This window comes from Saccoglossus kowalevskii, chromosome 8 (genome assembly GCF_978046115.1).
Source record: "Saccoglossus kowalevskii chromosome 8, keSacKowa6.1, whole genome shotgun sequence".
NCBI lineage: Eukaryota > Metazoa > Hemichordata > Enteropneusta > Harrimaniidae > Saccoglossus > Saccoglossus kowalevskii.
In genome coordinates this window covers 23,125,655-23,149,499 of record NC_140648.1, presented here as the reverse complement: position 1 = coordinate 23,149,499, position 23,845 = coordinate 23,125,655, and the positions used below count along the sequence as shown (strand labels likewise).

Here is a 23,845-nt window from a genome sequence, read left to right as displayed (position 1 = left end):
GACCAGACACTTCGGTTGGAGCGCTAACGAGCAAGTAACTCCGTTTATTTCTCAACGGGAAAACAGAACCAACATGGCGGGGAAAACACAACGAGAGAACAGAGCATGCGTAGCAAAATGTAAAGCGAACACAAGAGGGCGTTAACATGATCGTAAAATCAATAAACACACATAGTGGCGCAGAATATTGTCACCAAGAGGATCTTGTTAACTATATTGCCTCTCATCAATACAAATGGGTCTAGCCAAGTCATACTGAATTCGGTTGTCGAAAAGAGTGTATGCTATATTAACCACATTTTTTTCATCTAAACAATTAAACCAAGGTTTTACCAGAGAAAGACTAACCTTAACATTGAAAAGTTGTTTTTGCAGATATAATTGGCGTGTAGTCAAATATGAATCTCAGATAACATCAAGTGTCTTCTTAACAAGGCAATTATTACCCAGAATGACACGTGCTCAATGTTTTCGTATCACCTTTTTGTTGTATACTATAATGTTATTGTACCCTGTTGTGTGTTGAATAGTCTACAATTGGGTATGTTTTAACTTTACTTCAATGGTGGTCATATTGTTGTCGTCCGAAAAGTGATATACATAAGCTCAGACAAGTGATTGACTACCAAGCGTGATCACAATTACGTCACAATTAGCATGTATTGTCCATATTATAAATACGTCATCTAATGTATTCTGTTTCCTGTAACACGCGCACGTGCTGAGATCTGGGATGACATGTCGATAAAGATAGATACTAATAGATAAAGGGAATACAATTTATTGTAGGCGAAGTAGAAATATATACCAATTAAGCTGTCATCGTGGTTAACAAAAGTAAGATGTACAATAGCATCAGTGGCACTATCATCAGCAGCAGCAACAACAACAACAACAACAACAAGAACAACAACAACATTATTTACAGGCCGAGTTTATTTGAATAAATTCAAAGGAACGATTATTGAATATTAATTAGCTGTCGTAACCAGCCATAGTTATTGATCGTATAGTTTATTTGCGAAGAAGGGGTTTGCCGATTAAAGGATGACTTAAATAGATGAATTCAATCAAGTGTTAGCTCAGCCTATTGTCAGTCTTTCAGCGGTAGCCTCGAGCTCGACTGCCTCGATAACTGTAAAAAGAAATGAAATAAATTATTTTAATTTTATAATATTTTATGGATGTAATAATCACCTTTATTGTCAATAACATCCATGTACATGGTATATTTTATGAATAAAACGAGATTTCCAAACTTGTTTCACATGACTTGTTTTTACAGTAGTTTCCAAGTTTAACTTAAGGCAATTCAAATTTCTCATCAGCTTTCTGAGATACGTAGTTGTATTAAATGTAGAAGATTGTAACTCGGGCAATTTTGTCATTTGCTTTGGTCCGAATATCTAGAACATAACAATATACGTTGTTAAATAAAACGTACCTGTATCCCCACACAGAATCTTTGTGCACACCCAGGTTCCATCGCTCGTACAGTAACTGTCAAAGGATATAATCATTGTCATTAGACTGATGTAATTTCAGTAGTTGGTTTACATGTGTTATTATAATAGTTCAACTGGCCACTATAGAATCATTATACACACAGACTGTTGACTGCTTGGATTAGCACTTCAGAAACGTTGATTTGACATAAGGCTGAAACGGATCATTAAGCACGAAGCCGAATTTGGTGGATACGTTTTGGTAACGAAATAGGAAAGACAAGGTAGCATTCATTATTTTGTGTCGACTGCGATTTGACATTATCAATCAAACTAAGAATGTTATAATTATAGCAATCGCTTTAGAACTTTTTGCAAATTTATTATTTCTTCATTTCTTTCTTAATTCCCTTGACATTGCATAGGGTCCTATTATCATCCAGAATGGATTTCTCATAAGATCGTATAGAAACATTGAAATGACCATCTGTCAGCGCCCTCGTGATCCAACCTGGGAAATGTAGCGTTTTAACGTTTATAAGTACTTGGTTGTTAAACGTACTGTAAAACATGTCGAAAAAGCGGCATGCAATTTTAGCAAATTGTGGTAAAATGTTGATTTAGCGAATCTCTTTTATCATTGTTGATTTCTTTGTTTGGCGGCCATTTTAAATTTATAATAATGTCATTAGCGACATCTTGAATTAGCGAATGAGTTCTAAAATCGCGAAAAAGACATGCTCGCGAAAAAGACATGTTTTACAGTATGTATTAAAAAGCTATATTAGTGATGATGTGAACAATATGACTCAAAACCTGGTTAATAAGAAATCATGCAGTGTTGTAGTTGCAAAAAACAGTGTTGGCCGGCACAACTGCCACATTACTGTAAATTACTCAATTGTTTGAATTCAACAATATATATGTAATGCAGCTAAGAATAGAAAATTGAGAGACGTGACACCAAATGCACCAAATATGTGTATAGCAGCGAGATTTAGGTTCCGGTTACGGATTATGAAACTTATAATACGACCGGTGCCAACAGTCACGGCTATTCGATAGCTCTGAGTACAGTCCTGTAGGTTGGCCTTCTTCCAATGATCATTCAGCACAGTCCGTAGAAGTCGCATTTTTCGGCCACAAAAAAGGTATTTGTGATCTCTAGATTTGTCGATAGATGTTTTAGCTGGTTACAATCATGAAAACTCCAGAACGGTTCTCCGCCATAAATTTGTAGGCGGGTGTCGAATCTTCGGTCTATGCGACTTCTCAGTACTGTGGGGGCCGAATGATCAGCGGAAGGAGGCCAACCTACAGGACTGTACTCTGGGCTAGGCTATTCGACTACATGACATCGGAGCATTGCTGGCTTTGTTTTATTTGGCAAATTGTTTTACATAGGGTAAAATGTGGGAATTACCATGCAACCAATTATTGATCTTTTTTGCAGTTCAATAACATGTTATGAATGTAATGATAGTAACCAAACATTTGAAAATAGTTTAATTGAATAAACTGCCATATTAAGTACAAATATTTGGACAGAAAGATTAAAAATAATAAGCCCTAGACAGGGTGTATCATAACTTGTAGAGCTGTTTGACACTCGCTCATTTCTGTCAATGTCACTAAATATTTTTGTAATACTAACACAGTTTGTTTACTCCTAGTGGCTTCATCCGCTCTTTTGAAGTTGCTTTCGCTTACATGCTTACTGGTTGCATGTACGTTTTTTCAATTTACAGATGCGTTATGAATTGAAATGTCCCAAACGATTGGCATGTAAATATTGGGTTCAACGCCCACACTATAACTGAATCCATCAAGCAATGCAACAAAATTAAACAAGAATATATAATATATGTTTGAAAATAAGCGACTTCGAACCCAGGTGTTAGCATAATGAAATATAGCTTTTTGAATAAGAATTAATAATAAACGTATCTAGTTCATCTTTAGTATTACGTAACGAAATGTCCACTGCATTCACTAATAACCTACCAGGTATTGCAGTCTTCTTTCCTTTCATCGCCCTCCTGGTAAATCACGCCCTCATGGAAACATGGGAACACAGGATCCATACAAATGGTGCCACATATTCCAGAAGCACAGCATTTTTTCTTCCCCTGGCAATCGGTATCATCTTGACATTCATAGTAGCAGTAACCCTTTGGACGGACAGCGTCGATGGATGGTACCATTGGGCATTGTCCGGGTTTATCAGGTTGTTCTGGAAGGAATCATTGTGGCGTTCAGAGAAATTAATTTTGCATATCTAAAATAACAACCTCATGGCAACTCTCAAATGTTCAGATACGAGTGCAGCAATCCCAAATGTGTCTGTGTAATTGAATGACAAGTTTGTAGGTAATAGTCGAAGCGGGGGAGTCGTCACCTGCGCATGCTTCAGATGGCCATAGCGTGTCATTGTTTACAAACAAGCGTCTACCCATGAGTCGTTATTAGCGTGTGTTGTTATCGTTGCCTGGGAATTCCCGCGCGTGCGCAGGTGACGACCCTCCAGCTTTAACATAATTAATGTATATAAATACTTACCATCACAACAGTATCGAACTTTGTAATCATGACATTGGTCACCAGCTGGCTGATCTTTGTCAAGACAAACAAATCCAGGATCGACATCGTGATGTAGGAATACCTGCCCCGTGCTTGATGAAGGTTGTTCAGTGGCGGCGACAACAACTTGGATGAATAACGGATTTATACACATTTCACTTGGATATTCATCTTGGATTACGGCAGTGATTTCACGATCTGCATCTGAACCTTCACATGGTTCATCGGTGTTGAACCATTTTGTCCACTTGTCACAATCTGGCTGTTCTGTATAGTGATATTACATAAATTAACATGGTTAATGAGACGAGACAGTTTTTCGCTTATAATAAGTATTCAATTCAAAGTAATACTCAAATTCAAATATTCAACGAAAATAACGTAAAAACATATAACATATTATTTGTTGTGAATATTTGAATATTGATTTACCAGGACAACAGAATCTGACTTTATAATCTTCACATTTCTCATCGTCCTGTTCTTCATTCAAACAAGCAAATCCATTAATGATATCATTGCTGAGGAGCACATCGCCTGTTAATTCAGCTGGTATGCCATCAATAGTCTGGGCTTGAATTGCGCTGGGTCGTTTGCACGTCTTTTCACATAGTGTTGCTAGCGTTTCTAAATCGCCAATCCCTTCTTCTGGACTGTCTTCGTCGAACCATTGTGACCATTCACCATCACATGGGGGATTAGCTGTTTGAACCAAAATTACACATATAATACTGCATATTATACAATCAACGTTATCGGACATACCACAACGAGGAATCAATGTTTTTAAACACGGGACAACATCTCAACAATATTTTTTTAATATGAGAAGAATATTTGTTACATACATATGTGTCACCTCTGCAGAACCTTCCACAGGTTGACTTAATCTACGACTATAACCTCACTGTATCCTATAATGTTGTACTTCTGATGTACACATTTGTGAGGAGCTACACTACACACTGTCAATATTCCTGAGATGTTATTAATATTCAGTTAGTGTGTGTGTTATATTACCTGGGCAGCAGAATCTAACTTCATAATCAAGACATGTGTTATCTGGTTGATCTGCCATCTGACAAACAAATCCCACTTCAGGTGAATAGTGCGAAAATATTTCACCAGTATCCGCAGCAGGAATGCCATCTAAGGTCTGCACTTGTATCGCCGATGGATTGGAACACATTAGATCTCCGAATTGCTTTATTAGATCTTGAGTCGTTTCCCAGTCCCCGGTAGTTCCTGGGTTATCTCTATCGAACCAGATAGTCCATTCCCCGTCTTCACATTCTACAAGTGAAATTAAAAATTGTTTTGTTTTTGTTCACAGACTTTTGACTAATACGTGATTAAAATCATCGATCATTGCATAACACCAACTTCATGATGAGACTTGGATAAGGTTGGATTCACCTGTATTTGGGCAACATACAGCAAAAGCATCAGCAGGATGGATAACACAATGGTAACCAAATGGACACTCAACTCCACCGCGACCACAGTACACTTCAGACCCATCCTCACCAATTAATGGAAATCCCGCGGAACACGGTGACACAACTATTTTAAAAGAAATTGTTGATTAACTTGTGACTCAGAAAACATAACATGTGAATGTATACCGGTTTTCCTGTAATATACAATATAATAAATGTGTTACCTGGACAGCAGTATCTCACTTGATAGTCAAAGCAAGTGTTATCTGGCTGATCTGCCATCCGACACACAAAACCAATGTCTGGTGAATAATGCAAGAATATTTCACCAGTATCTTCTGCAGGAATACCGTCAAGAGTCTGCACTTGTATTGCCGATGGATCGGTACACATGTTATCACCATACAACTTGATGGCAAGTGATGTCGTTTCCCAATCTCCGGTAGTCCCTGGGTCATCTCTATCGAACCAGACAGTCCATGCACCATCCACACATTCTGCAAGTATATTGCAGGCATATATTATTCATGAAATTTTAACGATTCGCGAATATTCATGAACTAAATGATTAGTGTGCACTCACCTGTATTTGGACAGCACACTGATGTCAAGTCAGTTGGATGGGTGTAACAATGGTAGCCAAATGGACACTGCTTATCAAAAGAATCACAACTAACGGGACTCCCATCAGCACCAATTAAAGGAATTCCCATAGGGCAAGGTGGTTGAACTGTAAGATCACAAACACCCACGCAGTAATTATTAGTGAGCTGCAGAATATGTATTACACACATATACAGGTGTGATATTAGAACATTAGGTAGCCAAGGTGCAGTTAAATTAAATGTTATATAAACTGTACTGCACCTTACCCGTTTACCTAAGCTTATCTATGCAAATTAAAATTATGGAAATATTTGTACATAGTGACAGCCAATCATGTTTCAGTTTCAGTAGCACTTCTTGAAAAGTTAACTTACCACAATCTGGGTCCGGTTTGCAGTACCACTTGCCGTTTCTACATTCGCTAAATAGATTTAAACAAACGCAGTTTCTATTAACTGTTCCAGGAATAATGTAATACATACTACAAGGTACAAATTGTTATCTGCTATCGTTGATGTAATTTTGATTAGGCAAATGTCTAATCTATGAACACTGATGGCCAATCTAATGGTAATACGGGTCAATGTTTATGTCTTGTCATAAGCGGTGGTTACAGTTAGTGTAAAGTAATAATATTATTATTGTTTTTTTCCCGATAAGCAGTGCCCGATGTTTACAGCAGTGCAAACATGTTGAAATTTGTTTCGTGTGATGTTATACAAAGTCACTGGTGTCATTCACTAGGAGAGAACCAGGTTTGCCAGAACGTTATTTTCAGCCAAGCTGATTCACCATCATGGGTTTTGTTTTCCACTGATTCTGCATGAGATTACAGTGCCAGTTGTAGATAATGTTGGCGCTAATAAATGTTTAGTTCGAACACATGTTTTATACATGAAACATTGTTGCACTTTTTGTAAAACATTGCAATCCGGGAAGCAATTACGATATTGTTACATTACACTCACTGCGGGGAATACATGTGTAGTGTGGAGTAGACGTTTTTGCTGCTTACCATATTTCACAGTTTTCTACATATGTTTCAAATGGTTTGTAGTAAGTACAGTTCTTTTCACAGTAACCTAAGAACAAATATAAAGAGTTTTATAAATAGCGTTTGTCGAGTAGTGTCATGTAACATCAAATCAAATCACTACATATGACAAACGTCATAGCACCGGGCATGTAAATATCATCATTATACTAGTATAATGTTAACACACAAATAAAATATCATGTGATATATATTTCTTAATTATACCCATACCATTTCCAAATTTAAACGCTGAAATACCTTCAATATAATGTCCACCCAGGCATGAAGGAGGCGGGCAGTTTTCAATGTCCGAACAGCAAAGGTAATCCTGATCAGAATTTGCAATACACTCGTCGCACGATTCCCAGCACACTTCCGGTACAAAATCGACTGGACAAGGACATGGTCCACCTGTGAAAACAATCATTGTTACACATTGCAACACACGAAAACAATTACAGTCGAGCAATTCGAGTGTGTATGCACGACATTTAAGAACAAAACAAAACATGTACTCACCGCATGCCGGGTCAGGTCGACAAATCCAATCCCCTTCTCTACAAACGCTGATAAAAAAGTATACAAATGTTTTGTTCAAGAATATTTAAATCTAGTCTACGATTGTAAGTTTCGTATTAGTTAAATCTAACAAGTCTAATAGAACTTAAAAGGCGGTAGTCGTCATGCCACGCATGCGCGAGATAAATGGGTCTCATATAAACAAAGATGGCGACGTTGCAGATCAACGAGTACAAACTGAGACGTTACCAAGATTTAATTAGGTATTTTTTGGTGTTTGGAAGGTATCAAAGGAGGTAAGTCGCGCTCAGATTAAACCTCGTACTCATGATTATATTAGAAGAGCGCATTGGATTGAGGGAAAATAAATGTTTATCAACACAAATGTCGCACATGCGCTGTGCTACGACTGCCGCGCTTTAAGCAAAGATAATCAGAAAAACCAATCTCTTACCATATTTCACAATCTTCGTTTACTACATCTCCTGGCGAGTAATACTCGCAGTCCAACTCACAAAATCCTTCTGTGAAAATTAAAAAAAAAAAATTGTGAGTGTCTATAACTATTAACTCTTTGAAGCGCACGAGTCAACATGTGTCACCATTCGCAATTTCTTTATATTTTCAAATATTTTTAAGTCCATTTGACCCAAAATTAGAAAAAAATAAATAAAAAAATAAATATACATCGGCAAAATATTGTACGAAGGTGTTGGTAAATGTGGTCCAACGATTCTGGCAAGCGAGATGTTTGATTAGGTCAAAAACACGATAAACGCTCATGTACAGGTTGTACAGGTCATATACGGGTTCTCTGGGGGGAATATTAGCATATTTTGTGATAGATCATCACCGAGCACGGCGTTGCAATTCCGTGGATATGGTATATCTATTATATTACGTTGTATGGTGATATTCTCTTGAGTGTGTAGTAGATTTCATATATTACACATATTGCGTATGCGTAGTATGTTATTCGCGGGCATTTTCTCGATCAATTCGCAAATAAATTTACCATTTTAGGCAATTATAGTTACTACATCGGGGTGATCGGTACTTGTACCTGGATTTCTATGGTCTAGTTAGTTGTTTCCACTTTACACTTTTGTAGTCGTAATTGTATTATTATAGTCAATTCAGTTCCGGGACATAAACTTAAGCCATTTAGTGCCGGGCATATAATACATGATTAAAGCCAATGAAAGGCTAGGTTTCGACTAAGCACAGAAAATCAAAGGTCAGCTGGTATTCTCTCTAAGCTGTCGTATATATACTATAATTTCAATTACCTGGCGTGTATACTCCTCCAAGACATGCTGGTGCCGGGCAGCTACCGTCGTTGCAACATATATAGTTTGGCGTCGTTGATGCATGTTCATCACAAACGTCACAATTCAACCAACAAACTTGACCTAGAAATCCTTCAGGACACGGGCATGGTCCATCTTGTTGTGGGAAAAGATATAATAATGATATTCATGTGATTCTAATCACATGCACTGATGTGTGTTAATATACATGCAATATCTATGTCATTACGAGTACACAGGTGACGTGTTGCTTACCGCAATGTCGTCTACACGCTTCTTCCGTTTCAAAATTATTGTTGTTTCCTTCACATCCTCCGTATACGAACTCTATACACTCATTTGTTTCACAGTCAAAGTACCATCTGGAAATGGAACCTTTACACGGACCAGGATCAACAGGTAAACAACAGTCACCTATAATATTGAATTTAAAATATTATCATATATCTGTTATTAATTATTACTGAAATGAATTATATCATTTTGTTAATAACCCCAGCATTATAGGAATTCATATTTAAAACAGGGATACTGCATTTGCACATTGCTTACCTCCGCATTCTTTTTCACAATCTGCTCTAGTATGAAAATTGTTATCATTCCCCTGACATCCACCGTAAATAAATTCTTTGCACTTGTTATCCCGGCAATCGTGATACCATCGTGGAAAATATGCTTCACACGGTCCAGATTCAGGTTCAAGACAGCATGGGTATTTATCTGTATAATTAGATACCAAGCTATTACTATTTCTGCAATACCTCGTTAATGACATTGTATACATATTGCGACAGCTCGAATCGTACAATTTGTACAAAAATATGTTAGTTCAGTATATATGGCCATAATACATTTCTTACGATCATGACCCTACCTGGACAACATACACCATATTCAAAATTAAGCACACAGGAATATCCAGTCGGACATTCTGTAAATGCGCAATTGTACGGGTATCCAGTTTCAGCTAACAAGGGCTTTTCGCATGGAACCCAGTCTGTTGGTAAAAAAACCAGTGTGTATATTATACAATAGTTGTCAAATATTACTACGATCTGATCTAAATCAGTATAACGATTTCCTGTCAAATTGATGTCCCAAAATGCTGGGTTTTGCTATTGTCCACGGGTGCAACAAACTGGCAAAAAGAAAAAAATGTAAACTCGAAGCTTTTAACATATAAAGTAAAGCAAGTGAATAACACGGAATACATAGCGGGGTAAATTATAAGTTAATTCAAAGTAAACATATTTTAATACTACTGTTGGACTAATGTTTGTAACATAAATGTAGCACGTGTTCATAACGCGATTCATAGAAATTGCTGGTAAGTTTCAACATCAGAAGATCAAGTGAAATCAACGTTCATATCATAATGTTCGACATAAATCGTACCACTGTTACAGCATATTCCTTTGATGCATGTGAAGCCATATACATTCAGGCAATCTACATCTGACGAACACGTGACTACATTACCCAATTCGTCCGTTTGTGGAGTAACACAAGCTAAAACAAAAATCAAACATGAGAATAATAACGTTATACATTTCCCGGCGCCAGTACTGTTTATGTAAATTACCGTCTGCGCATGCAATGGACACGAAAATAACATTATACTGACGTAAGCAGAATGTTTCTTACTGCAAGATGGGTCTGTGGTACAGGGGTCCCATTTGGCGTTTGTGCATTGACTGCAAAAAAAATCAACAATGTACATTAGACACCACAAATTGCCTACGTAAATATAAATGAATTGCCAATCGATTTATATACAAGGTAATTGAAAAGTATATACCATTCTGTGCATGGTGGCACTGTTATAGTATCTCCTGGCATAAAGTATTCACAATCATATCTACAGTAACCTATAAAAACAATAGAAAACCACAATGATGGGCGCACATGTAGTACATATTGTAATATATTATACATGGATGAACATTTCCGGTCATTTGTTGAATCAAACACAGGTGCTACAGATGGAGCACATTCACACTTGTATGTCACATATACTGCACGATCGAAAAAAATAACGTGAACATAACCCACCAACAGTATTAATGAATCCTACACAGCCTCCTGGACACGCTTTCTCATCAATGCAACAAATGTCGTATGGCGGATGGTTCATACAATTGTCACAGTTGGATAGACATACTGGAAAGCTATCTATTGGAATGCGGGGACAGGGGCATCCAATCGGATCTCCTATGAACAGAACAAACGGGAATCGCGTGAAATTAAATGTACGGTGTGTCAGATTGTACTTCATAGCAGTCGGTTAAAACTAATTAATGTACGGTACTCACTGATAGGACAGCACACCGATAGACCACTCGAATCTAGCGCAGTGCATTCATATCCTCTAGGACAATGCTTTATTCTCGTTGCATAGTATTCTGATGTCAGAAGAGCTCCTGAACAGAACACTGTTCCAACACCATCTTCTACATAAGGATCACCTCCGTTCGGACATATTTCATCTGGAAAGAAAAAAACATGAATATACGTTTTATATACTATACTTTACTGATAATTGTAGGTACAATAACTGTTGTTTTTATTGATGTTGTTACTTACCACATGGTAATTTCTCTATGCATGCCATGGCGCCGTCTATACATTTACTGAGAATACGAACAAAATATTTACTAGTGAGAATGTGATCGCCGATCCATGTGCTACCAATCATAGTTTCGACAACAGGTTTTAAGATGGGTTTGCTAATTATTACTTCACGTTCACTAAATATGAGATTGAATGGAGAACATTGAAGGAGATGCTAAGAAAACACACTGTGTTTTAGCCGACATTTTTATTAAATCTGTGATACCCACCATAACACACAGTCTGGCATCAGAATCACTCCGCCATTCGGAATCAGAACTCCATTAACAACGCAATCCCCAGCTACAGATATAAATAAATACACATACAATCAACGCTTAATGTTACCAATTATCCCGTATGATGGCATGCGACAAGAGTTACGGTTTCACACCAAGGTTTTCATTTTTATCCAGTCCATTGGCATCGTGTCAGTGAACAATAGTTGAAAAGAGAATTGCAATAACAATCACCACTGAAGACGATTTGTATTGAAAGGGAAGACTTACAAATTGCTGGACAGCATATACTGTATCCGAGGTCTAAAGGATGGCAAAAATAATCAGCCGGGCAATCCCCTTGTGTAAGACCCAATGGTGCATCCAGTGGAAGTGTACAGAAATTAACATCTGTTCCCGTACTCGTATAGTAATCATCGCCATTGGGGCAGATGGGTTCTGATGGATCTATAAAAAAAGTGCGCTTGTATTAAAAAGACAGGCAACGACAACTTAGTAATCTGTAATAGGTCATACAACAGTGTACTGTATCTACAAACAGTATATATATATAAACACTTGCAATCATTAATCAATTGGTTAATTTTCTTCATCGACCAGAACTTATATATGTTGCCATATTTATTACGATAACGTTTGCTTTTGAACTTTTAAGTACCAAATATTACCGGAACTTACCACAGATAAGACCAGGAGGATACAAACATACAAATCCACCATCTCGGCATTGACTGGGGACACAATCAAAAACGTTAGTGTAGCGATATTGCACGATTGTCAATACTACTTGTTCATGTCATTAACACGTACAGGCAGATACCGTATACTAGCGCATGAGCAGTAATGGACAGCATGTCGTTAACTGAACAATAATAACAAATGTGTGAAACCTACCAGAGGGCGCAGCCCCATATCACGGTTCCACCAACTGGGTACGCAACGCCGTTATAATAACACACATCATCAACTGGTAAATAGAGCAAATGAATGCATATAAAATTACGGTCGTGAACACCCAGACATGATTTTTCTTTACTCTAAATAAGTTACGTTTAACATTCTAGTTAGCGGAGAAAAAACACTTGCGATGATGTGTATATGTTAATTAATCCATAATATAAATGGCGAATAAATTAGTGACTTTTTTATTTATTTGTTAAAAGCTCGCTACTGCTGCGCAGAGTAGATCGTTGTATAGCGTTTCAAAATGTAATTGTGATAAAATGTAATATACGTCCGTTGTATACGTCGCATGGGACAGTATACAACACGGCACGGGACAGAAACTGTGACGCCTTAACGTCTGATTTCGCAATGAAAGACGTTAACATTAAAATAAAATATGTAAATACTTACGTTTCAGCGGGCAGCACACACCATACGTACTCGTTATCATGTTACAGTAGAAACCACGTGGGCAGGTCTGAGTTAGTATACTATCGACACCAATTGCAACGGAGCACAATGCATTTATGTTTTGGTCGTCTTTATAAGGTTGTACTCCACTGGGACACATTTTATCTACAGATAATAAATTCAAAAGTGAAGTCTAAAATCTAAAACCGACTAGTTCAAAACAAACTGTTTATCCACTACTTTAGTTATTACAATTCATCTGACATCGCAATGCGATATGAAAATGTCTATCGCATGATAACGTGCACATGATGCATTCATTCAATTTTATGATGTTTATACCATTATCGAACGGTAAACGTTACACGTCATCAATTTATGCGTATTTGAAAAGGACACCAGAGAGAAAGAGCGTTAGGAGAATTGACAGTCACTGACACGGTTAGACTCTATTCCTAATTAGCATAAACCATAATATTATATGTGTCTTTGTGAAAATGGGATTCATGGGGTGTATTATCCACTCGCCCTCGATTTGTGGCTCCTACTAGTCCATGACGTCACTAGCGTCAACAAACAAGTGATATTATGTGATAAATCATTTTCACATTTCATATGCAGAGGTTAATGGATATACACTTACCACATAACGGTGTGTCCTCACATGTAATCCTACCGTTTACACATTGACTGAAAAGAAACAAAGTGAACATTATAATGACATCTGGATTATGACAAACATGTGCAACATTATAACTTGATAACGACAATACGAAGTAAAGTGACATAGCAGAAATGCCCGGATGTCAAGACGCCCGCAGGAGATCAAACCTTAAACTATGTATGCATAAAATGACATCTTCGTCATCTGTGTGATGTATACAGTATTGGAAGCATTTAAATGACATCAACAATTGAACAAAAACAAGTTTGGATCTAAGTGGAGCAAATATATGTTACCAACCAACAATTTAGACCGCTAAATAAATGTACGAGCACGAGGAATTGAGAGCTGTCAGTTAATATTCGACTTGCAGTTTTTGTGTGACTCATCCCCACTATACTCATTAAAGCCGGTGAACTTATAATGAGATGAAATTTAAACATTTAAAGTACCAACATTCACGAGAATTGGCTTATGGGTAAACAAATCATTTGTCTATTTCTGCTGCTGTGGCCACTAAACAACATGATCAAGTCACGATTTTCATTATCTTCAAAGCATCTGATGAGAAGTTAAATAAAAAAATTCATATTCAGAGTAACACTTTCCCTATGGGGTCAATCTAAACTAAATAAAAACTGGTGTGAATATATTTTGAATAGGAACACATAATATCAATATAAACATAACAATAATGAAAGCCGTTTAAGGTCTTGAATCCCTAAAAAGTAATTAATTTATATGGAATCCTAATAAAGATATGCTTCCAAAAGTTAATTGTTATTCTAAATAGTTTCTTGCGTATTTTAACTCACCATGCATAACACTCGTCGTTAATATAGTAATCACCATTTGGTATATAAGCATTATTCACATAGCAGCCCAAAGTAGTATCTGTCGGTACAACAAATATAATATATTAATATTCATAATTGAAAGAGTAAATTTATACTGTCCATACAATTGTGCAAACTGAATTATATTAAAAATATTTTACCATCAGGACAGCACAGAGAATATTTATAGTTGGGATCTCCGAGACAGGAATACCCGGATGGACAGTCTTCAATAATAATGGATCCCGTTTGAGGAGTGGTACCACAAAACACAGGATAACCATGTGAGGTCAAATGAACACCACCGGGACATGGATGCACATCTATGAAAGGAAAACTTTATAATATAATTTCATTTCTTTATCACAAGGCAATTTGGCACTGTAATGTACTTGAAACAAGCTTGTTTAGACAACAATAACAATGTTGTACAATGGAATGATACAATATCCATGAAGAAGTACCGACTTCAAGATCATTGGAGCGAGATTGATCGTAAAGAAAATCATAAAACTTTATGAAAATTTCTCTAAAAAAATTCTGTATAATTTGATTCGAAATGCTGATAGTACATTATTAAGTTGCTTAACTAAAAAGGCATTAGTGTAAGACAGTGATGTGTAGAAGTCTATTCTAAATTACATTTCATCATGTGAAGTAGGTTATGTAAGAATTTATATATTTATAATAATTCATAATATTGTGTCTTGGTTACTGTTTGTAAACATGAACAATCAAACTCAGTGTATTGAGTGCGTGTACCATGGTAATTAAATTACTTTGCAATTTAACGTTCACAAATCTCTGAAATATGAGTCATCTTTTATTAACATAGTAATGATTGATTTCCTATGAACTAAAAAAGTATATAATTTAAAGGATTTTGTGGTGGAAACTTTTTAAAGCAACTCACCGCAAATCTGTACAATGCACCTAAACGCCGTGCCTTGACACTGACTGGATAAAGAAAGTAAATTATATATTAAAAATAATAACACATACACAAATCGAACAGAATTCACTGCCGTGTTTGCTTTATATTACAATAAACGTGTATATTAGATGAACCATGACATTATATATTGCATTGTACCCGTACATACCACAGGACACAGTCTATTATACGATAAGCACCATCTGGCCAGACTGAACCATCACTCATAAGACACCCATACGGCTCTACATAAAATGGGGTTAACAATATACAAACGTTACTCCTATTGATAACCAAGGCGAAACCGAGGTAAAAAATAAGTTATGATGTCATTGACATTGCATGCCCACTGTTGCTGAGATGAACTTTGTTATTATTATATCGAATAAAGCATATATTGGAATGACATTGTATGAGTACTACATTATACATTAATATCAAATTCTCACTTGTTACAGCAACCTTGCAACAATCATCACAACATTTTTCGGAGGTACCGCAGTTCCTGTCACTTATGCATGGGATACATATTTGGTCATCATCAACAATTGTTGGACATTCGCCAAGGTGATCTGAAATTAACAAAGTACGGTACGACAATATCATCAGAAGTAGGAATATTTGATAAACGCGTTTTTTTTATTAACTTTTTAACCAAATTGTGAAGTGGTGGATATCTAGCGTAATTACGGTATAGAAAGGTGATAACTAACAATAACTTTGTTAAACTAAGAACATGCTGGACAAAGCAAACATAAACAAATTAAACAGCTGTTCCAAATAAATAAACAGATAGCAGATGATGACATATTGAACTATTTAATTTGATTAGGGAAGTACTTGTTGTATTCAAGCCGTTACTTATCCTTAAAAGCAAATTTGTGTTTATTTTTTATTAGAAGGGTTAGAGACGTGATGAATATTGAACAGACAACATTGTCACAGTCAAAATACAACAAAATGGGGGAGGGGGTTGGAGTATAGCAATTGTCATTCTTTATTTTGTCCTAACAGATGGATAAACATCGTTATTTGTTGTGCCACATTCTAACTCATGTTTTGATATCAAGATCACAGGGTGTATCGGTTAGATTTTCAAACACATGTCAATAATTTGTAAAAAGCTGAATGAAATATTTGATTTGTAATTAAAATATGTCTATACGCAGACGACACTTTTGACGTTCTAAGCTTAGCCGAGATAAAAACAGTTTGATTACATGACGCGGGCAATTCCCAGCCTGAAGACTCAAATCATGATTGCATCTTTATATTTAAGTTTGTTACAACCTCCTTGGTAAAAAGTGTAACTTTGAATGTAGTACTATTGAAATCGTAATATTTTACGATATAACACGAGTGTGAAAATACACCTGAACATTTACTTGCGTGCAACAAATTCTTCAGTACGGTTTATTATATCCAAGTCGTATTATAATGAGGTAAAACATCAATGATATCGACTCATAGTTGTATTATTAACTATTTTTGACGTATTACAAAACATACACTTTAATGATTACCACGTCGATCTAGCTTGCGATTAACCCGAATGCATAATTTGAGCAGTGAATTAATGAACAACATTAAACCAGTAAACAAAGGTAAGTCTGCTGAAACATTTCTGTGTTCCAATGTTGCAATAACATATCCAACCATAAATCCTCAAACAAAAGTCTTATAGGGAAATCTACAAGTCCAAGATCACAAAACAATTGATCGACAACCATTGATAAAACGGTCACCAAAAACGAAATAATAAAATGACAATTACTTTACAATATATAGTCAATAAATAAGATGGTATATCAGTTATGGTATAATTACCCGAACAATCCAATACATTGCCGTCAGCATCATAGTATATAGCGTTACAACCACCGCAGTAATCAGCTTCACATCCAGCATAAGGAAGTTCGCATGACGTCACATCACATGGATCCACTAAGCAGTTAACCAATGATCCATCGGAACATCTCAATTCTAGAATAATATTTTAAATATATGAAATGATTTTCAACAACACAGTCGTCACTACAATCTACACGATGCCTGATATAGCAAATACTTCACGATAAATTTCTATTTTACAAACATTTTATTAAGTATGGTCAATGAAGGTAAATTTGATTCAAAGTATGCAACCAAGAGTGAATATGAGTATGTTGGAAGAAAAATCAGCCGAGTCCGAGTCATCATTTATATTATGACAATCAACCCACGAATGCAGATTAGGATATAATTTATATCACTATTAATCAAAGCTCTCCAAATATATTGATATTGATTTGGATAATATCATATCCAGGCTGTCACTTCACACTATCGATATTTGTAACACACAGTGTAGTTTTAAATAATCAGGTATATCGAGTTAATACGTTGAAACAATGAACACAAATACTCACCAGCAGTGGCGCTTATTATTTCAACTTGCTGGTATGTCGAGAAAAAGAAAAGTACGGCGTTAGGTTTCCATTGAGGAAGGCAATAGATGTGATATACAACGTAAATTAGAGATGGCATGCGTAATCTGGACGTAAAATGTATAGAGAGAGTAAAATTGTTATTATACTACATACACTTGTGATTTTGCACTATCTAATGTTTTTTCACTTAGGTATTGAAATGTTCCCAATATACAGCGTCTTGTAACGTGCATTCAATTTAAGCTTCTGTCGAAACTAAATTTTCGTTTAAATGGCCGAAGACAATCAGGAGGAATATATATATATATATACATACACGGATATACAACAACGGAAATGAGTATCTATTTATTTATACTTACCCTTACACCGCGTGCATTTGCACAGGCAATTACGCATGTGTAAACTACCAATAATAAACTTAACTTCATGTTGCAGACAACTGAATGAAAACATGGTGAAAAGTTAAGTGTTAGGAAAAATGTAAATTAATAAAGGCGATAAGATAAAGCGCACCGATTCGCGGAATACTATGAGCAACAGCGAATGTGATTACACTAGTGCTTCGCCTCGTTTTGTTTCATTAATGGATTAAAGGGCATGTTTATATTTGGAGTAATTTTTGATGACATGATTACTATTTTGTGGAGTTCATTTAATTCGTGGTTTTCACACGCTCCAGGACGGGTTGTCGCCTATACCACTGACGAATTGAGATATAGTAAATTGTTGCACTGTCAAGACAAACGACTCAACACAGTCAACAACCAGCTCTAACGGAATTTGCCAACTTAAGAGCACACTAATAGTATACGGATACTTGGTAAATGTTATCAAACCCATAATATTTAAATATGTTGAAGGGTGGTTGTAGTCGCGCCGCGTCCTGTTCGATATGGGACTCATAGCGACATACACAACGCGTGTAAAATCCATTGGTTGCAATACATTTAATTCGAAGACGCGGCGCAGCGCGACGACCACCGAATTTTAAACGTGACTTACCAACCAATGTTAGATAACCAATCATACACTAACAAAGCTATAAGGAGTGCACTCAATAATAAAAAGTAAAATTCAATAAATTAATAAAGACTCGAGATTTGCATGTTTACTGTTAATTCTATTTGTGAATAATAAAATTCACCAGATGTTAATAGTGTATATACCATTTCAGCAACAACCTTGTATCCTGTTTTATGCATAATTACTTTCTACCAGAAGTTAATAAAAAAGGTACACAACCAAGCAAACTGATTAATATTTGTTGAAAGAACATACGTCACCGTGTAATTAATTTCCACATTAAGGTCAGTGCTGCTGAATGCAATGCATATTAAAATGTATTTATGTTTTGATTTAAAGCGTAACGAATCAGATGATTATTTCTGTGGGTCTGAAGTTATACATACGTTTGGATTTTAGTTAGTATTTCGTTACTCGTTCAAAATTTACACGAGAGAACGTACTCTCGCAGTAGGGTATCGAATAGAACACCTGATTGGTTGGTTGGCTGGCTGGTTTGTTCATTGCAATTCGGATTGAGCGTAAAAAGATTACACAATTTGTTTAACTTCAATGCGAGGCATAGCCGCAAGGGTATGTCCGTCACCATGTTGATTTCAACAACAACATTCACACTGTGCTGAAACAAATACAATTCGGGATTTCACGAAAATAAATGATAGACAGCGAATCAATATCCAGTTAACGCGTTAACGCTGAAGGTTTGCTTGTTCGGTAATACTTTCAGTACTTATTTTCTAAGCTAACAACCTCGATATTATGAGTCTACGAGGCGAAGTACCATATCCACTGAGTGACGATTGAAACCACATTAGTCACTGTAATGACAGATTGTCGTTATAATAGGGAAACCTTCAAAAAGCACGGGAAAGTCAATTTTTTTAAGTTAATTTAACTCACGTAAAAATTTTAACAAAACTTTTAATGATATGAAGATTCAAATAAATACGTTGTAGTCATTCATGTTTACAAATTTTAGAAGCATTTATCTGGTCAAAAACATAGAAAGGCCGACAAATCCTGAAACGTATGCAATCAGTAATGTTCATGTACAGCGTAATACTGGTTTATTTTTACCCATGGCAGAAATCGAACAATTTGAAATTTTAACAACAGACCTTGGCAGTCGGTCTGTTTATTGCTAGCTGAGATTTGAAATGTTTTCATTAGTTGTAACGCATTTTAGTACAAAACATATTAAAATACTGTATTGTTTATTTCCGTAAAAGCCCTGTTTTTTCATGTAATTTAAGCAAATGTGTCGATATCACGGTCTTTTGTTCATGTTGGAAAGCAAAAAGAGAGATCGACGATTTAGCCAGAGATTACGTCTCAAAATCGCCCAACGTTTATAATCACGAATATTACTACATAACGGTCTTATTTTGAAATAAATAACCTTAGCAATCGATTGTTTATATTCGCATAGTATTATATGAACACAAAATTATTCGAATTTATACGTATCAAAGTAAAAATATTAATAGAAGTTCGGTTTTAAATGTGTAATTTCGTTCTCGAAGTACAGTAGGACTGTCATGTGACTTAAGACCGTTACACCTAACTTCATGTCAAGTCTAATGCGTGCTAAGTAAGTAACACATATAAAGTACGCATCTACTTATTAAATATGCTCCAACAACATTTCATAAAACTAACCTTAAAACTGGACCGTCATCTGCCGTGTGTGTACTATGGTAAAAAATCGCAATTTTATACACTAATACTTGCTTTGTCGGTACATAAAATATTGATTAGTTATCAAAATAATAATTCAACTAGTATCGTTATTAATACGGTTTTTCAAGAAAATTCCAACACATGCTTGTAATTTATGTAAACAATATAAGTAATAAAATAACGAAGTGTACGCCATACGGTCCTTGAGAGAACATATTGCACTGCGTCGAATAGAACATCTGGTTAGTGATTAGTTTGCTTGTTTCTCGTTCTTTTTAATTAGATAATTAAATATTATTGAAGTTTCAGACAAGAAAGAAAGTATGTTTGAGGAAAAATAATTTACAACTTTATTATTTGCGTGGGTGTTATTTATTATTCAACATAAATTACAAATACATAGTAAACATGTAAAATTGCACATGCTGTACTGCGAGTGTATCGGTCGCACTATCACGTTTGGTTCAATTATAAAAACAGATCTTTTCAGTTATTAATCATGTTTTTAATAGAATCCCATGTGAAATAGGTAAAATAGGGTTTTGAATTATGATTGTTGAACAATTCCGGATAATACGCATACTGGGTTTGTGATGTGCGTATTTTTTGCAAAGTTTTGTTTTCCAGTGGCGTGTCATGTAATGTTATTGACTGATTCATGGTTGACATTTGATTCGAGCAAACAAATAATTAAACAAAACATAGAATAGTTACTTGCGCATTTATAAATATCGCGGCATTTACATATTTTAGAAACGCAATAAACCTAAGACAGCAAAGTAACGCATTTGAGGTTGAAATTATTGACGTTATTGTCTGCGTTTTCCATATTTTTAAAATTCCGCTTCGAGACCATGTGAATCCATGTGACGTAGGCATGATATATTAAATAACTGTTGGAACATTTCTATTCATAAAAAAACGGTTTATCTACAATCTTGACTACAGATGACGAGATAACAGATAAATTGACGACACGGGAATGTACGTGTCTCCCGATACACCTGTGCTACAAATCGCGCCACCTAGCGGCGATGCAACACAATAAAAGAAGAATCCCTTTTCTTTCTGAACACGAGTTGTGTATCGTCGTCGCCTGGTTGTCAACCTAATTTTTTGAGAACTAGTTTATATGATGAGCGTTAGTAATAAAATATCTAGTAAACCTGTTTTGCTTTGTAATTTTTATTACAAACAAATATTTGCCGCTGGCTTTTTCGTTTCCGTTCGGTGACTAGTCAGTCTTTGAATCCGAATCAATGACTCGTGCCGTACATATAGTCTCGCTTGTCAGACTTTGAATTTGCAATACTCGATGATAATGGATCCCCTAGGGCACCACTCGCGGTGAAGCTGCGTGAAATCGTGCTCTTGTATTACCATTTCAGATATACAGCCAATATTTGTATTAACCAATTGCCCAAAATATATATATAATGTTATCCAAAAATCTACATTCTCTTTAGATAACTGGATCGTTATTTGATGCAGGGAATCTCTTCCAAAATAACCGATTCTTGTTTTAACCAGCTGCTTGACATTCACGTACAGCCTCTTTAACGACCAGCATTATATCTATATATTCTGTCCATTTTATGTGCATGATTATTTGGTATTATTGACACAACATCTAGTAAACAATAAGGAAAATAAATTGCTCTACGTTAATGATGTATCTATATGTACGACTGACGAGAAGCTCAAAATAAAATTTACAATACAATTTTACATCAAAATTAAACAAACGAATATATATGAATATATATATGAATATATATCCTACATTCCATGGAGTGTGAGCTGTAGCTCAATAAATGAATTGTTCACATGACAGTTTACACGCTGATTTATTTCAGGCTATTTTTTCTAATTATCACTGGATCGGGATTGAACGGAGGCGTGATGCTGCATAATAGTGCGATGTATAATTAACGCACAATCTTAAGTGGTCAAACTTAACCAGACTGTATTGCAGATTCCACGTCTAAACAAAATCTCACGGAATTTCTCAAAAATTTACACATGATTTACTATCGACAGGATAACGTAATTAAATATCCGGCGACAATATCCATAAAAAACAATACTCTGTGACCCCAAACCGTTTATCGTCGGGATACGCTGTATATTATAGGACGGATTCGGTGTACTGTAAAAATTTATTAATAATTAATTAATGGTATTCAAATTGTAATCCTGCAAACAATTTCGTTTATAATATATATCCCTGTAACAACACTTGTTAGCCTGCATTATGCTTTCATCTCAAATACAGTGGTGTACAATGTTCCCATGATGGCATCCTCCGAAATATTACATTTCAATATACATATACTCGTATAATCTCTTAAGTATATTCATATACTTACGAGATTCTGTCAGACAAAACATGTTGCGTGAAATTCTCGTGTATTTGTAGTATAGTAACACATTGACACCTATTACGTTATCGTCACCGTTATCATTCATATTGTTTCCGTGACTTTTGTTATACTCTACATTTTCGGGCGTGTCGTCAACTTCCATCGTTTGACTATTGTTATCATTACCACCATTTTCATTAATGTCGTTTGCTTCATCTGTTTTATCAAGAGTAGCAATAATAGACTGATCAACAGGTATTGGTTCAGGGTCTGGCGGGTTTTACTATTTGGAAGAGAATGATCGCGAACTGGGTCGTTTGAAGTTTTCCGTTGACTTACTTGGCAGTTTCTCATAATATGTCCCTTTTTTGACATCTGTGACAAACAATATCATCAGTTGACAATTAGATATTCCGCCGCTCATGAGTGACACCGTGATGTTTATTTATTTCGCACAACATATAAACTTGACGGTGAAAGGATTTGACGTGTTTCAGCTCGCGATCGGGTTGTTTGCACCCGAGTGGAATTAAGCGCAAATTGCTAACAACGCGGCCATACTTTGACAGTTCAGTTTGAATAATGTGATTTAGTATATATGGGAGTACACCTGAGAGAATTATTTTAGTGGCAGGTTTAACAAGGGGTTGCACATGGGTAAAGCAGTCTCCCACTGACAGACCAGCTGTACAAACAGTTTCCACAGCGTTCACAGAGTCGAGAAAAACAACAACACTTCCGCTCACTCGGGAAGCGGCAATAATATTCACAGG

The 23,845-nt window shown here is 35.9% G+C and overlaps 1 protein-coding gene across 1 annotated transcript; it reads right to left on the bottom strand.

The window, feature by feature from the left end:
• Window positions 1-918: 918 nt before the first annotated feature.
• On the bottom strand, window positions 919-20,720 carry LOC146739454 (uncharacterized). The gene is made up of 39 exons (XM_085502366.1): window positions 20,689-20,720; window positions 18,366-18,445; window positions 17,983-18,010; window positions 17,402-17,557; window positions 16,024-16,146; window positions 15,744-15,819; window positions 15,554-15,597; window positions 14,802-14,963; window positions 14,620-14,698; window positions 13,784-13,830; window positions 13,141-13,305; window positions 12,679-12,751; window positions 12,463-12,515; window positions 12,055-12,231; window positions 11,776-11,848; window positions 11,519-11,565; window positions 11,248-11,421; window positions 10,988-11,146; window positions 10,734-10,803; window positions 10,580-10,629; window positions 10,331-10,444; window positions 9,810-9,932; window positions 9,488-9,655; window positions 9,191-9,349; window positions 8,915-9,070; window positions 8,080-8,149; window positions 7,626-7,672; window positions 7,365-7,517; window positions 7,086-7,152; window positions 6,445-6,491; window positions 6,048-6,194; window positions 5,689-5,961; window positions 5,442-5,588; window positions 5,046-5,318; window positions 4,458-4,727; window positions 4,005-4,292; window positions 3,450-3,678; window positions 1,445-1,500; window positions 919-1,135 (listed from the first exon to the last, which is right to left on the bottom strand). Exons 2-39 carry the CDS (start codon window positions 18,432-18,434, stop codon window positions 1,083-1,085), a joined length of 4,665 nt encoding a protein of 1,554 aa, XP_085358492.1. The 5' UTR covers window positions 18,435-18,445; window positions 20,689-20,720; the 3' UTR covers window positions 919-1,082.
• Window positions 20,721-23,845: the final 3,125 nt, after the last annotated feature.